The 17,627-nt window shown below is 31.2% G+C and overlaps 2 protein-coding genes across 2 annotated transcripts; both read left to right on the plus strand.

Annotated features, from left to right (window-relative positions):
• The first annotated feature begins 1,662 nt into the window (after nucleotides 1-1,662).
• On the plus strand, nucleotides 1,663-3,505 carry LOC100251406 (transcription factor bHLH18). Its single transcript, XM_002270412.5, has 4 exons — nucleotides 1,663-1,698; nucleotides 1,795-2,409; nucleotides 2,527-2,898; nucleotides 3,086-3,505. The coding sequence occupies exons 1-4, from the start codon at nucleotides 1,663-1,665 to the stop codon at nucleotides 3,158-3,160; spliced, it is 1,098 nt and encodes a 365-aa protein (XP_002270448.3). The 3' UTR covers nucleotides 3,161-3,505.
• Nucleotides 3,506-12,592: 9,087 nt separating this feature from the next.
• On the plus strand, nucleotides 12,593-14,450 carry LOC132254032 (transcription factor bHLH18-like). The gene is made up of 3 exons (XM_059737737.1): nucleotides 12,593-13,180; nucleotides 13,650-14,018; nucleotides 14,280-14,450. The coding sequence occupies exons 1-3, from the start codon at nucleotides 12,593-12,595 to the stop codon at nucleotides 14,352-14,354; spliced, it is 1,032 nt and encodes a 343-aa protein (XP_059593720.1). The 3' UTR covers nucleotides 14,355-14,450.
• Nucleotides 14,451-17,627: the final 3,177 nt, after the last annotated feature.

Below are 17,627 nucleotides of genomic sequence, written 5' to 3' on the forward strand. Positions count from 1 at the left end.
TTTGTGGATCGTCTTTACGCCAATTTACTAGGAATGGTGGTTAGAGCAGAGATGGTCGAACTTGACCAGCTTTGAATTTAATATTCCATGTGAAAGAATTCACCAAAAACAAAGGAAAGTAACCCAGTCGCAGTCAGAGGTGTCCTTTTAAATATTTCATCAAGAAGATGAGTAGCCTGGTGTCTTCACATGTAACCAACTTTTGGTTCCCATGTGGATGGAGGTTAGACCATCATTTAGTCCAAAATTTTAATTAGACAATTAACTCTTCAATCAACATCTAATGATCGATGATTAATGATATGATAACATATAATTGACTAATGTCATTGATTGTTGCTAATATATTAAGTGACACCTGTGTAATTATTATTTGCTTTTGGAGAGGAGCCCCTACTGGTTATTGGCCAAAATAAGAAGCTTAGATTAGAGAAATTAAACTTTGAAAATTATTATTGATGGTGTCCTTTGAGAAGACACGCTATTCTATTTGTGTTGTTTATACATGATATTTGACTCTTTCAAAATTACTTTTAACAATTTTTCATATTTATATTTTGAGATGACAAGAAGCTTCGTAAAAATGTGAACATATTTGATGACGTAAAGATGACAACGTCAAGATGGGAGCATCTTGAATTTGTAAAACTTTCGTGGGGTCTAAATGATTAATGAATAATTGCAATGGGTTGGCAGACTGTGAAATCAAATAAAATGTTTATTATTATTTTTGGTTTACTGTAGATCCCAAATCTCTTTCCCATATCAAAGTCGAGATTTTCCTTTTTATTTAAGACCAAGTGCCCTTGATTCCTTCTCACGTCAAAAATGAAAGGCAGAGCCTTATTTTTTTATTAGTTGTGAAGAAGAAGACAAGTTTTCACACGTGGGAGAGAAGACTTGATGAACCATGAGCAACTGCTATAAGAGCTAGGAGGAGAAGGCCATATCTGCCCATTTGGAAAAGGAGAGCTTTAGCCTTCAAGTTGAAAATTTTGTAAGGTAAGCTTCCCATATTAATTTCCTCTAGTTAGGTCTTTGGTACACCTTTTCGGGGGTCCTTATGATCAATTTGAATTGTTGAAGAAGATCCGGGTCATTCAATTTATTATCTCTACGTGCTTCAATGAAATGGATTTGAGCTTTTGATATCAAGTTTTTGGTCTTCTCTTTGCTGTTTTGGGCTTGGAATCCCCACCCTTTTGCCAGGTTTGTTAGATATGGTACCTCAAAAAGAAGGTATATATGGATTCCAACGTTGTTTCTCCTTCAAATCCCTTGTGCCTCAGCTTTTAGGGTTAGGGTTTCGAATTTCTATAAATCACGAACTCCTCATATTCTGGATTCCGAACTGGAAGTCATGATCTTCAAGCCTTTATTTTCCTGTATGTCCATTTTTCTCTCCCTTTCTTTCCCGACCCCAACTGATGATCCATCTCTAGGGTTATTTTTTATTTTTATTTTTGGGTCAGTGCTAGAGAGCACATGGAGAGTGTATTTTCGAATTTATCAACATCTTGGGACTCTGGAAAATTTTGTTTCCTTCATCCTTTGTTAAATAGTTTATCGCGTTTATTAGCTTCTAAGAGTACTTCTAAAGTCTTTCCAATAATTGCAGGTCCCTCTGCCCATATCTGAGAAAAATAAAAAAAGACTGCATTAATGGATATCTCATCTGACAGATGGTTTTCGGATCTGGTAAGTTTATTATATTGTAGAAGTTATAAGAAGGGCTGACTTATGAGTACATTCATGAATATTTGCGAACAATTTCTTAGCTTTTTGAATGTACAGGGAATGGATGATTACAACTTCATCGATCCATGTCATGTGAACTCTCTTGACGAGTTCACCACGCAACACATAACAACTGCACTTAGAGAGGACCTCCGGGCCCCGTCTTTATCTTCTGATCACGAGAGCTATTCCTCTTATCCCACTTTAAATCCTGAAACCACCAGCACTACCTTTAGTGCTTCATCCATCGAAACTCATTACGCCAGCTTTGGGAGGCCTGCAAAACAGCTCAAGACTAACAGTTGGAGCTCTGATACCAAACAGCATGTTATTCCAAAACCTCCTCCGTCTTCTTCTTCTTCCCTCCTTTCTTTCATGAATAATGGTTCACCGCCTGCTGTTAACACTCATCAGTATTATGGAGACTGCACCATGAAGCCGAAGGATGAGGTAGTATCTCATGGAAATGTGAACTTCCCTTCTCAAATTTCTAAGGGTTCCTATGAGAACCAAAACTATGTCCCAAAGGCCAACCAGGGAACTAAGAGGGTTACCCCAATGAGAAGAACTTCTTCACATGCTCAAGATCACATAATGGCAGAGAGAAAGCGGAGGGAAAAACTCAGCCAGCGCTTCATAGCTCTTTCAGCCCTTGTTCCTGGTCTGAAGAAGGTACTAAGTTCTTGTTCATCAAAAAATTAATTTCTCAATTTTTTCCTTGACATATGGCAAGGGACTGTAGAACTTTTAATTTAACTTATTATTGCAATATCTTTACTGCTTTTTTAGATGGACAAAGCTTCAGTTCTTGGAGATGCTATCAAGTACCTGAAGCAACTTCAAGAGCGTGTGAAATCACTGGAGGAACAAATGAAGGAAACCACTGTGGAATCAGTGGTTTTTATAAAGAAGTCTCAGCTCTCTGCTGACGATGAGACCTCTTCATGTGATGAGAACTTCGATGGCTGCAGAGAGGACGCAGTCAGAGATATTGAGGCACGAGTTTCAGATAAGAATGTCCTCATCAGGATTCACTGCAAGAAACAGAAAGGATTTGTAGCCAAAGTTCTAGGTGAAATAGAGGAGCATCATCTATCTGTTGTCAACAGCAGTGTGTTGCCATTTGGGAAACATGCCATGGATATAACTGTTGTTGCTCAGGTAAATTCTGTCACCCATACATCTATCAATTAATCCATTTCCCATCTTCTCAGGAAGAGAAGAAAAACACTTAAGTTAAACTAATTTTATCCAAAACATGGCTTTCCCCAAATAAAGCTCAATGTTAGTGGAATGGTATATTTCAATTCAAACCTATTACAATGATTTCTCTTTTCCTTTTTCACAGATGGGTGATGAGTTCCAGGTGACAGTGAAGGATCTCGTGAATAACCTACGACTGGCTTTTCTAAAGTTCATGTAATATGGAATACAAAGCTCCGTTGGTAGATGAAAAACTGGGAGCAATCTCAAGCTACATGATCTAGCTAGTTAATTTGCATCTCCTAATCTTTTCATATGTCACTTCTGCGAGAAACCTAGCCCCAAAATCCCTTTCTTTAGTTGGACCATCCGACCTTCTCACAGTTGTTTGAGGTTTAATTTGCTGGTGGGTTTTGAGTTTTTTTTTTTCTTTTTCTTTTTGCATGGTCGACCACCACGTTTAGTTACCCAAATGTTGTAAAGCCTGAATTCTCTGTTTGGACGGTTGCTTCTTAGGGTTTTTGAGAGGGAACGGGCTCTCTCTTTTAGTCTTTTAGACGTTATCATGTTTGGCCAGGTTTTTTAGGACCTTTGTGAAATGACTTCTACTGGTCCTTTATGTGAAATCTTTATGCAATATCACCTGATATTAAATAATTCAATAACGTAGCTGGAGTCTTGTCTTGGGCATTATTGTTGGTTTTCTTTCGTTCTTCCCTTTATTACTTTTCTTTTAGTGCAATGCACTTTTTTTCCTTTAATCTTTTTGAATGGGTTCTTCCAATTATTTAGTATCCATGTTTTCTTTTTTATTATTTTATTGGGAAAAAAATATGATGTGAGTTAGAGTGTATTTGATACTAATTTTAGAAAATATTTCTAAATTTTTTAAAATATAAAGACTTTTAAATGTTGTAAATGTTATAAATATTTTCTAAAGTCACTATCGGGTTTTTAGAAAATTGAAGTCATGCAACATTAAATAATTTTACACGATTTACTCCAACAAAAACTATTCTTCCTCTTTGACCACATGAATTTTGATGACAAAATTATATAAGTATGGATATTGGCATAAATAATTTTTCTATACCTATATATAGTTAGATTATAAAAATGATTAATACCATAATATGTTTGGTACTTTTTTGTCTTAAATATTATTTTACAAATTTTAAAATTTGAAATACTAAAATTTTTTATACCTTCAAAATTTTTAAATAATTTTCAAAAACTATTATTTTTTAATTTAACATTAATTTTTGTATTTTATATAAAAGTTATTGTTATTTTTTATTTAAAAAAAAAAAAAAATCTATCTAAAAAAATCCCCTTTAAAATCTTGTCTTTTTTCGTCCCTGCTATTAATCATTTGTCGTCCATAAAAATGATAAAGATTATACAATCATCAAGAAAATTTAACCTCACAATAGATATTACTTCATTTTTTGTTTCATATTTGATTAATTTCATTGTTTCATCCTTTTGTATTTATAAACTAAATTTGTACAGAAAAAGAAGAAGAAGAGAGAATCTACTAATTTATTGTAAATAAAAAAAGAATAGAAAAATAAAGGGAGTAACAAAGGAGAAGATAATGAAAAGAGAATGCTTCCCATCAAAGTTGTGTCGTGTTTAAAAACACGAATGTATTATATAAATACTTAATGTTGATTGAGCTTAGATAAAACATTCACTTAATTTATTTATAGGAAGGGAAAATGTTCACGTTTTCCATTTTCTTATGTATCTAAATTAAGTTAATTTTTAAATAAAAAATAAAATAGTCATATTTAACTTAAATTGTAATAAATTAAAAATTATCATATATTATAAATATTTTATAAATAAAACAATGTTATGTGTTATCTTTAATTTGGATAAAGAAAGCATCTAATTTGATAATAAAATACAATTGTTATACAAATATGGTGCTTTTACTTAGATAAATAAGGTTCATTTCTTAATTTTCAAAACTTAATTTAGGCCCTATTTGGATAGATATCTTTTTATTTTTTAAACTCAATAGAAACATTCATGTTTGTTTGACTAATTTTATTTAAAGGACCTATGACTAAAGAGTTTAATATGAAAATTTGGAACTTGTTACTTTTTGTATAAGTTTTATTTTTACTTATTTAATAAGTTTTTCATATTTAATAAAAATTTTACAATATCAATATCACTCCTAAAAAATTATGATTTTAACTTCAAGTTCACGCCTTCTAAAGCCGATAGCAAGAAATTAAATATCCCAAATGAGGACTTAAAAGACAATTTAGAAAAATAAAAGGTGGAAGAAAGTCGTGGTGGAGGTTCAAAACTTCTTTAAAGATCTTTAGGCATTCTTCAAAGTTTCCAAGACTTTTTGGAAGGAGAGATAAGACTTTTTTTACAAGCTTTAAAGCATCTTTAAATTTCCTCAAAGAGTCTTCAGTTTCTTTAAAACATCTTCAAATGAAATTGTCAATTGATCATCAAAGTTTCAATTGTCAAGCTTTATGGTTCAAAATGTCTAAAATTAAAAAATAAATAATTAAAAAATAAAAAGTAAAAAATCTTTCATTTTTATTCATGAAAAAATCTAATTCAAACTCAGGCACAAATCAAATCAAAACTCAAGTACATCAAGTCAATTCTTCAACAAATTCTTTCATTTGTGATTAAGATCGTTGTTTTTCAATGTGCAACTAGGAAGAAAAAAAACAATGATAGAATAAATGTTATATCTATTATTTCTGAAATTCAATAAATTCATAAATTTGTTGAAAACTTTCCACAAAAGCTCAATTTATGTGTGTATTAAATTTAATTTCACTATGACCTTTTTAATTAAAAAAAATACTTATAAAAAAAATTCTAAGGCAATAAACTTGCATATTAGGAATTATAAAACAAAGATTTTGTTAATTTCGATTTTGATGATAAAAAATCTTAAAACTAATGGTCTATTCTAAGTATATTTAGGCAAAATAATTTTCAAAATGACAACCATAAAAATATATCAAACAGAAGGACTATCAAAAAGAAGAAGAAGAGAACAAAAAAAAGAAAAAAGAAGATCAATTAAGACCATTTGTTTAGGGTTTTTTCATAAGGTCGTTGGTGTACTATGTTCATATTATATTATATTTTTACTTAAGGACTAAAAATCATTTAAAGGCTAAATTCTCTTAGAGTTTTTTTCTAAAATGGATGATTTCATGTTTCAATTAAAATCTTAAACCAAATGCTTTCTAAACTTATTTTAAAATATCTTAAAAAACTATATGCAAGTTACTGGAGGTTTCAAACCTCAAATTGAGTTATTGAAGCACTTTATAGTAGAACTAGTTAAGGAATTAAGGAATTAGTTGAGCTGTTTAGGCTCGACGATCAAAAAGTGTCTTTGTTTCTTTTCACTTCCAATAGTTGGGGTGTAACTAGTTAAGCTAGAGGCTTAACTGGTTTAGGTAGAGGCTTGATCGATTGATGATCAATTCAATCAATTACTTAACTTGTTGAGGGTTTGAATTCCAATGGTCACTTGCTAGTATAATTAATATACAATGGCTAATGAATTGATCAATTGGTTGAACTCAAACAATGCTTAACAACTATTTTGGACTTCTTTCTCCCATATAAAGACTCTAACCTTATTGTTATTAAAAAAGAGATAGTTCAAAATCTTTATTGAATTTATTTAAGCCTTACAAGAGTTTTTTTAGTGCACTTTGCTTTAAAATATGTATATCCCTTACGACACGTCAATTCTAGTTTATCTTGTATTTATTTGATTTTAAATTTGTACTAGGATTTTAATTATGAGATCAATTCTCTATTATTGCTTATAACCCTTGTGAGGTGAACTAAAATGTAGGGTATCATTTAAGGGAAAAATCTAAGTATAAGATATCACTTAATGTTTGACAAGTGTAGGGTATCATTTGGGAAGTTTAAAAGTGAGACATCTTTTGAGAAAATTTGTAAGTGTTCATTGGAGTTGGTTAATTTAATTATAAAGCTTGAATGTTTGTCTTGGAAGCTTTGTTAGTCAATCTTTCACTCAATTGGAGCTTGAGAAGAGTGGATGTAAGTCAAGTTGCATTGAATCACTATAAAAATCTTGAGTTAGTATTCTTTCTTTCTTACTCTTTTTATTTTATATGTAATTGTTTTTTCATTATATTTATTATATAATTAATTGCCAATTGTAATCTTAAAGTTTAAATTTCAAAAAAGTAATCATCACCCTATTCACTTCTCATATTTTTTTCTAAGCTTATTTATGACAGAAGGTAATGAAAGAAGAGTTAAAATCCTTGTGTTCTAATAATTTTAGAATTTTGTAGAAACCCCAAAAAGTATAAAACCCATCATGTGTAACCCCCAAAATTTGTCCCAAGGTATCAACCCCCCTCCCCCTCTCACCCTCCCCTCCCCTCCCCTCCCCTCCCCTCTCTCTTGTAAAGCTTATTTATGGCATTGAGTTATGAAAGAAAAGTTAGAGTCCTTGTGTTTTAATATAGCTTGGAATTTTGTAGAAACACCTACAGGAATAAACGCATAATGTGAAAGAGTAGTGTAAACCCCAAAATTAGTCTTAGGATTGTTTTTTTTTTTTTTTTTAAAGTTTTGAGCCTAGCTAATTTCTCAAGCCCATTTTTACAACCATTTGAGAAGACCATATTCGACCCTTTGTTTTTTTTAGTCACATCCTCATCATCTGTTGCATCTTAGTGTGTTCAAACCCCTAAAGAGCACCTAGGTTGGACCTATTTTTGGGAGATAGCCCACGCCTGTCTATGCTGCTTATTCTCTTCTTTCTCTTTCTATTTTCTCTTCGTTATTTTTTTTTCTTTTTTCCTTGCTTCCTTGCTTTCCTACCATCGTCTCCTCCTCTCCATAGTTACCTCTCCCATTGTTGCTGACTCCCAAAACTACCATTGTCAACCATTGCATCTTTACCAAATCCGTCGCCCTACATGCATTAGCCACATGTTACTGCCACTATCATCTTCATCTCACCGCCACACCACACGTCCTGTCCCTCACCTCCAATGCTGGTAGTGTTGTCCATGCCCCGCATCGCTGCACCGCTTATCAAACCACCACCGGTCCACTTTCCACTATTTATCTTCACTTTGGTTGTCATGACCACTACCAGTTTTAGGTTGTTGCTGCTCCGATGCACCGCTGCACAACCACGACAATCTTCCATGGTCTGTCTTCCCTTTCCCTTTCATAGTTGTGATTCTCTTACACACTTACCACTAGCCCATCAATTGTCACCATTCCAACCAGTCATCCACTACCAGTGGTCGTCCTCCACTCTTCGTCTATGGTTGTCACACCTTTTCATCCTTGGGTTTCAAGGCCATGGGTAAAACCCACCCTTCAATCTTTGTGATTTGTGTTTATGTACTTAGATTTGGTTTATGGGCCTTTGGGCTTATTGATATTGGGTTTAGCTTTAAGCCTTTGTTTTATTCATTTGAATTGTAGTTTTAGGCTTAAGTTGTTATTACATTTGGGCTTGGTATATCTGTTTGTGGGTTGTATTGTGGACTTCTATTCATTGAAAAGAGGAAATTGTCATAATGAAAAAAAGATTGTAAGAGAGGTATAACATTTTTCTTTTCTTATTTTTTTTTTTATCTATTTGTATTATATTAGTTTTGTATTATATAGTGTGATTAGAGTTGCATGATTTAGTATTGGGATTGTATGACTTGAACATTTATAATGATTTTTATACCATAAATTAAATCAATTTGTTATTATTTATTTTATTCTTTTGTATATTTACATTAACAATTTTTTTTTATTAAGAAAATCATTTTTTAAAATTAATTTTTTGAGATTATATGAATTGGGTTACTTTTGTCTATTAACATGAATAAACTTGTAAAATCATTTTTAAAATTTAATCTTGTAAGATTATGTAATTAAGTTGAATTATTCTTCATAATAAAGTCAGCAGAATAAAAAAAATCATCTTTTGTTGTATTAATACTAATAAAATAAAATAAAAAATCATTTTTAATTAATTTTGTGAGACCATATGAATTGAATCATCATTCTTTAAATTTTAAATTAATAATGGTTAAATATATTTAATTTAAACATTAGAAAAGATCAGTGAAATTAACCCTTACAAATAATGAGAATCTTTGAGTTAGCAAGAGTGTGAAATTAAACCATGGGGAATGATGGTGATACAAATTAAATCTAATTAAAAAATTATAATTGTTTTAGGTTATGTTGGTTCCCAAAAAATATTAGAAAAAGAAAAAAAAATATTAAGAAAAATAATTTTCTCATATTTGGTTTTCTTATAAAAAAATATTAAATATAATTAAAATTATTAAGAGATTTGTATATTTTTAAATTATTTAATATTTATATAAAAGAGTTAAATAAATAAAAATAATAATTTATTTATTTTAAATTTATTTTTTATTTCCTTTCCTTTTACTTTTACTCTCTTTTCTTTCCTTTACAATTTTCCGTTGAACTTTCAAAACGGGGTTAAAGTTTTTAACTTTTTATAGAGGGGGCGTTGGGACTAAATTTGATATCTAACTCTCAAAAGGTTAGATTTCTTGTTGGGTACATAACTCTATATATAATGGTGAAGTTGACATCTGAGGTATAGGAATGAAGAATAGTCCTCCTTGGCAGCTCCTTTCAAATGATTCCTGATGATTCTATGGCTCAGGCATCCGATATCCATCTCTCCTATTGGAAAATAAAGAAAATGATGAAGCGCGTTCATCATGTGATGGCACCGACTCCTTTGTTACAGAAATCCAACAGACAAATCCACCCTTTAAGACTTTGATACCCAAACATGAATCTAGAAGGAACACAGAGGGCCACTGCCGGTTTTCCTTTCAAGTTTCAACAAAATGCCCACCATCATACCTACTAATCATCTCATTAAGGAAATAACACAAGTTCTGCATAAGGCAATCTTTTATTTAGATTCTGCGACCAAGATTATAAAGCAATCTATTAATTGAATATTTAAACAGATCTCTTTCAAAACTTTTGGCACTTCCCTTGGGATTAATGGCCAAAGTAAACACAAATTGCATTGAGCATGTGATTCAGACATTAAACTTTGATACCATGAACCTCTCCTTAATTGCTTTCTCAGGTAGGACTAATGAGATTTGCCTTTTATTAAACAATTATTAAATTTTGATACCATGAACCTCTTATTAGTTGCTTTCTTACCTGAGAAGGCTAATGAAATTGTCTTGAAACCCATTTACAGACAAGGCCCAGAATCGTTTTGATCGGCTATTTTACATCAATGTTTCATTTTTTTTGTATTTTATTACATTTTCTTTCTTGTAGGAAGCGATGTCACAATTTCACGTAATGAGACAAATGTGATGTTTCAATTTCATGCTCATCAAGGTGGTTTAGATTATAGAGAGTAACAGGAAAGGAAAAAGCATAAAAAAAAATTCAAATTTTCTTATTTCAACATCGTCAAAGGTAAAATATGAAAAATGAATTTGAAAAGATATAAGAAAATTCTAAATACAAACCTAATTTTTATTTCTCTTTTATTTTTTTTCCTTCTTTTTTTTTTCCTGAATGCAATCCTATTTTTATTTTATTGAATTCCAACTGTTAAATATGTAAGTTGAATATTAAAGTTATGTTTGGTTTTTGAAAAATTTAAAGAAAAATATTTTTTTATACTTAGTTGTACTATAAAAAAATATAAAAGAAAATTAAATATAATTAAAATTAATTAAAAACTCATATATTTTAAATTATTTAATCTTTATATTGATGATTAGAATAAATGAAATAAGTTTGAAATAGTAAATAAAAATAATTTATCGATTTTTAATATATTTTTTTATTTTTTTATTTTTCCTTTATATATTTTTTTCCTTTACATTTTCCTGGAATACCATAACCTAAACGACTATTAAATTTGGATAAAATGAACCTCTTTTTTACTTGCCTTCCGATAAACAACTATTAAATTTGGATACAATGAACCTCTCCTTGCTTTCCTACCCGAAAGTGCTAATGAAACTCTCTTGGAAAGCATTTATGGAAGACCCACAAAAGCCTTGGTCTCCTATTTTAAATGTTTGATTTTTCATTTAAAATATTACATTTTCTTTGTCATAGAAGTGATGTCACAATTTAATGTCTAGATGACAAATAATTAGCTTTTTGTAAGTCATTTTTAAGCTCATCAACTTGGTTTAGACCACAGAAAGGTAAAAAAACATATAAAAGAATTCAAATTTTACTTGAGAAGTAAATTAATTTTAATGATTAATCCAAATGATCAAATGATGGGCTTTTTAAAAATAAATGATAGACTCATATACCGATCTTATGCCCAAAGTATCTTTTACAAATATCTTGGCCTAGAAGTCTAGGATTTGAATGTTGTAGAAGGATCTTGTATATTTCAAATTTTGGATGGTTGTAACCTTCTATACGAACGCTTCAAGTGTGTAAATTTCACATGATTGTAACCCTCTATAATGCCTTCAAGTGTGTAAAGCTCAACATAAGTTAGCTATAACGAAAATAATAGGTGCGTAATGTACGTTAATGGGCTCTTATATTTAAGTATATATGTACATCTATACGTGGGTTGACCAATTTTGATAATAGGTGTCAAGATAGGGGTATAATTGGGAAATACTTGGAACTTGGAAGGCATTAATGGAGTCAATATGTGATTTTTTCATATGAGGTAAATAATTTTATTTATTTTAACTCTTTATATAAAAATATAATAATTTAAAAAATTATAAAATTTTAATTATATTTGATTTTTTCATATGAGGTAAATCATTTTTCTCACTATTTTTTTTCTTTCTTCAATATAATATAACATTAAACTTTTCCTTTTTTTTTTTTTTTTTTTAAATGGCTAGAACAAAACTTTTTGTTTGTTAATGCCTAGCGAAGTCTAATGAAGAAATAATAAAATAAAAGAAAAAGGAATCACAAAAAAAAGAATGATTTTTTTTTTAATAAAAGGAAAAGCTTCCTTTTGCTCACTTTATCGCGATCACCTTGACTATTTCTTTAAAAGGAAGCACATTATCAATATGCTGAACAAAAAAATTGGTAGGAAAGCCAATATGTATATATATATATTTAGTTGATTTAGGGTTCGAATTTGAAAGTTTTCATGAGGTTTTCTGTGGATGTTGTTCAATCATCCCCCAAAATTACCCTCTTTTTTTGTTTGGGCATGGAATTTTGAAATTTTCCTGGGTGTTTTGGTGGATTTTTTTTTTTTCATTTTTCATGATCACTATCAAAATATGCGGGGTTTGGGCTAATGAGTTTTTAGATTTCTCTTTCTTAATTTGAAGTTTTGATAGAAGGATTGAATCTGAATTGAAGAAATACCCTTTTTTTTCCCAGGATCCAGCACCCAGTACATTTCTAATTAGGAAACAAAGGTGCTAATGGATGTCTTATCAGCCAACTGGTTAACAGAAATGGTGCGACAGGTTTGCAAGTTCATAACGATAGTAGTGTCTTAAGAGAAGGATAGTCAAGTTAGAGGAGTGAAATTATATACCAGTCATGTCTTCACAAGCTTTTGTTTATGCATACTTCTTTTAGAATTATAATTTTTCTCAAGGCAATATAAAATTACTTACAGGAAATGGAGGAGCCCACCTTCACACATCAGTACGGCCCCATGCAGTCTCCTGGTGACTCGCTTGATGAGTTCGATTTTGAGTCCTTTTCTTCTGAGAACTTCTTATCGTACCCATCTTCCTGTCCCAAAACCAGCAACCCCTACTTGTCCAATTCAACCATTGAAAATTTTCAGGCAGAAGTAGAGAAGCCAGCTAAACAGCTCAAGACCACTAGTGGGAATTTTTTCCCTACGGGAATCAAAACACCCGAAGCTTCTTCATCTTCCTCCTCCTGCCTGATTTCTTTCGGGAACTCAGACTTGAACCCAATCCCTGACGATGCACCGACCTTCTATGGAAATCTAAACTGGAACGTGAAGCCTAAGGATAGGGCTGCTTCTATCGGAAATATGAATTTGGAGTCTTTGATTTCTCAGGATTCCTATCAGAATCAAGACTATTCACAAACATATGGCCAGGGAACCAAGAGGCTCGGTTTGACAAGAAATCCTACACAAAATCAGGAACATGTAATAGCCGAGAGAAAGCGTCGAGAAAAGCTCAACCTCTTGTTCATTGCTCTTTCAGCCATTGTTCCAGGCCTAACGAAGGTACTATCAGTGGACTAATATTTCTCTTAACTGGTGCTTCTGGGATTAGGATTCATTTTCTTCATATTTTATTTCTTCTCCGCATTAATCTGTGAAGAAAGATGGGTTTAGACTTTCGACCTGGTGCTGCTTTTCTTATTCAACATAGGCATGCATGTGGTAAATGCTGTGATGACAAACCCATATACAAAATAAGCAAACAAAAGCTACTAGGTATGTGTAAATTCAAAGTGTAGCAAGTTTCAATCTGATTAATTTCCCTATCTAACCCTGGATTGTGGAAGCAAGTAAAAGATTTAAGTCTGAAGATGGACTCTTACTTATATCATTAAATCCAATACACGGGTGAAATCTCTGCAATGAACTCTTGGGAGTTGGAAAAATATATATCAATTTTTAATACCTGGGAAGAAACTGCAGAATGAGGGTTTAACTTTGTATTTGTTAACAATTTGATTTTTGTCTACAGACGGACAAGGCTTCAGTACTTGGAGATGCTATCAAGTACTTGAAACATCTTCAAGAACGTGTGAAGATGCTCGAAGAACAGACAGCAAAGAAAATGGTGGAATCAGCAGTCACTGTAAAGAGATACCAACTCTCAGATAATGAAACATCTTCATCTTATCACAACTCTGATAGCTCCTCCAACCAACTATTCCTTGAAATTGAAGCAAGAGTTTCAAACAAGGATGTACTCATTAGAATCCACTGCCAGAAAGAAAAGGGATTTGCTGTGAAAATACTTGGAGAAATAGAAAAGCTTCATCTAACTGTCATCAAGAGCAGTTTCTTGCCATTTGGGGAATACATTATGGATATTACTATTGTTGCTCAGGTAATTTCAATCCTTCTTGCCCATTTGGATTAAACTTCCGAAGTTTTTTTTTTCTGCCTATAGAATAATGTTGAAACATCACATCCTGTTCTAGATAATGATGCATGATGTTGATTCATGTTAATGGAGATCAAGGAAAGGACAGACTGATATGTTGCACATTTACTGTAGAATAGCTTGGCATAAAACAATTTTTCATCTCTTGATTATTTCTTTTATATTGGACTCTCACCCATTACCATCAATCTCCATTCCCTGCAGATGGACCATGGTTTCTGTACGACTGCGAAGGATCTAGTTAGAAATCTCCGACTGGCTCTTCTACAGCTCATGTGACATGCAGAACCAATTGATTATTTAATGCACCCTAGATTGCCATTGCCATTTGTGCCCTTTTTATTTCTTTGATTTTGGTATGACATAACATGAGGTGACTGTTAAAACCTTGTTCTCTCCGGTGAGTGAATTAATGAAGAGAGAATGATGTTTAAGCGGTGGATGAATCTGACAACGGTGTTAAAGGCTACATATTTTATATAATTATTACTAATTTCATGAAAATTTATAAATATAAATATCATTTACCATTCACATATATCTATTTACCTATTCTTCTTCATTCTTTTTATTTCCGATATTAAACCATTGAAAATAATATTATTTACACATATATAAATGTCAAATATAATTATATATATATTTTCATACATGTGTAAGACATTTGTACTAAATATCTATACTATTACTACAATGCTCGTATAAATTTGCCTATTGTAAATATAATTGTGTGTTTTAGACATTTTGTATAACTATCTTATATGCATGTAACAATACTAAAAATAAAATTATATTTGAAATTTTGTACATGTGTGTAAATAGATTTTCTAGTGATTTGGTATGAAAATTATATAAAAAAAAAAACCATATATATAAATTCATTCTCATTTAATTAAATTTAAAAAAAAAAACTCTAAATTTTAGAATAAAAAATAATAGTAATCAAACATTAAATTAATGAAAATAGTTACCATTAAAGAATATATAAAAACAAAATAAAATTATATATATTAAATAGATTTAAAAAAAGATTTTATTTTGTTTTATTTTAAATTTTCTTGAAATCTTTCTATCTTAGTTATCACAAGCACTTAAGGATAAATTTTGATATATTAAATAGTTGCAGTGGTCATATGACATCTAAATGCCAATAGCATGAATTTCCATCACATGAACGCCCAAATATACATTTTACATTTTACATTTTACATTTTACATGGACTTTAAGGTCATTTTACATGAACGCCCAAATATACAACCCTCAACCCTCAACTTCATCGGTTTGACGCAGTTGAACGTATTGACGAAGCTCCTCATTTTTTCCCTTGCATTATGACAAAAAGGAAACTTCCTCAGACCTCACCATTGGTTGAAACACCAACCACTGAATTATTGTTCCAAACCACTTCATTTAAATATATATTATCATTGGATGCAACTTTCCAGCTCAGGACAATGACTTTAGACAAAAGATGGACGGTTTGGTACTCTTTCTCATCTAGAAATCTCTTGCTCCTCCTGGAGTCTACGTTTCTTCAATAGAGATGTTGGTTTGATGATACATGAGTTTGTTTTCTAAATCATATGCTTCGATGCATACGTCTGAAAATTAACTTCAGTGGTTATGTATGGGGATGAGCAAAACGAAATTAGAATTACTAACACAAAAACATCAAAATTTATATGGAATACTAACTCAAAATAGCGGGAAAAGGAGTAGGGTTTTCAGGATATATTCAACTAATTGTCTGTCCCAAGTATGATACTCAACTCCATCCACAAATCTTGGGGATAAAAGCTCAATTTAACTAGTGGGTTAAGTGATCTGAAATATATCCATCACACTAATACTTCTCAGCTAGCTTCTGCAACCTGCGTCCTAGTTAATTTGCTTTAAGAGGTCTTAATTGCCAGCAGCTGATATCAACTAAACCTGGAATATCAAGTCACCGTTGCTATATTAATTAATATCTGATAGTGAACTTCGTATCCTCAAGTATGTTGGATATCTCTTTCAATTTTAATACATGACGCCCACCCATCCTAATAGTTATATTTATACCAAACATTAGATCACAAAAGCTATGCAGCGCTTAGATTCTCATGCATTAATCTTGTGGTAACAAAATAATTTAGGATAAGCGATTAAAAGGGATTAAATCATCCCACTTTGGAAAACTAACCCCTTCCCCTTTTTCTAATTTAAAAAAAAAATACTCATTTTGAATAAAAATACACTCATATTTTTCTTGTAAAAGTAACTATTTCTAAAGGGTATTTATATTAAAAATGGGTTACTCTTGAAATTCAAAAATAAAAAAGATTAGTTTTACAAATTTGAGATGTTTTCATACCTTTTAATCAATTAATTCAATAATTTATTGTTAATATAAGTTATCATTTGGAATCTTAAGATTGCTTTACAACTGTGAATCATATAAACTATTGTCTTTCTTCTGCCCTCACAAAGTACCTTAGAGAGAGATAATCTATCTAGGCATATATGAGCAAGTCATGGAATTATGAGAAACCAGGATATTTGAGCTAATAGTGGGTGCAGTGTTGTGTTGGAATTGGGTGGATGGTGACCATTAATCATTGTAATTTTAAAAAATATTTTTAATATTTTTAACACTTAAAAATATTTCTTTTGATAAAAATCCAAGTATTAGAAATATTAGATGTGACTCTTAAAATCATTGTCAAATAGAATGTTATGGTCATCGTTCAATTTTTATTTATATAAATTTTAGTCTCAAATAACTCGTTACAAAATGCTGAAAAATTACTTTCTCTGCATATTGTTCTTATAGTAATCACGACATTTAACATCCAAATATTTCATATTTTTCCCCATCTCAAATACCTAAACAATATTGATAGTAAAACCCTTATGATAGATGAAATGAATATCAATACTAGTTGGCTATTATTCTTATAGATATCTTTATGCTTTTTAATCTCAATATGAGGGTATTGATAATTCAATCTTGCTTAAAATATTCTTTAATTGGATATGTCCGATCCAAAGCATTGAAATGATAAAAGTCATGAGCAATAATAGTATTCCGGATCTCATATTGGAACGATTTGTGAGGATTAGTTAATGTATTCTTGATGCGTCTACTTGCTAAAACAAGTTCATTGAAAATATATATATCGACCACGTTTATCATGTGATGCCACGGTGCCACCATCTCTTTTCTCATCCTTATCACCTCATACAAACAAAGGCACAAATTGCTTCCATTTCCAAATTAGGCATCCAAAAAACGTACATCCAAAAAAATAAAATTCGCACTATCGAATAGGGATAGCAACAGGACGAATTCGGGACCGATCGCTCCTATCCCAACCCCGTCCCGTTTATTTAAAACAATTGTCATCCCCGTCCCATTTAAAAAATTAAACTGGTTAAATTTTAAATTAAATTGAATTAAAATTTTAATTTTATATATATATCGGGACGGGGCGAGGCAATACCCGACCACCCTGACCCACCTCGGGTTATTAAAAAAATCCTCAAACTCGTCTCAAACCTGTTTATTAAAA

This window comes from Vitis vinifera, chromosome 7 (assembly GCF_030704535.1).
Source record: "Vitis vinifera cultivar Pinot Noir 40024 chromosome 7, ASM3070453v1".
Taxonomy (NCBI): Eukaryota; Viridiplantae; Streptophyta; class Magnoliopsida; order Vitales; family Vitaceae; genus Vitis; species Vitis vinifera.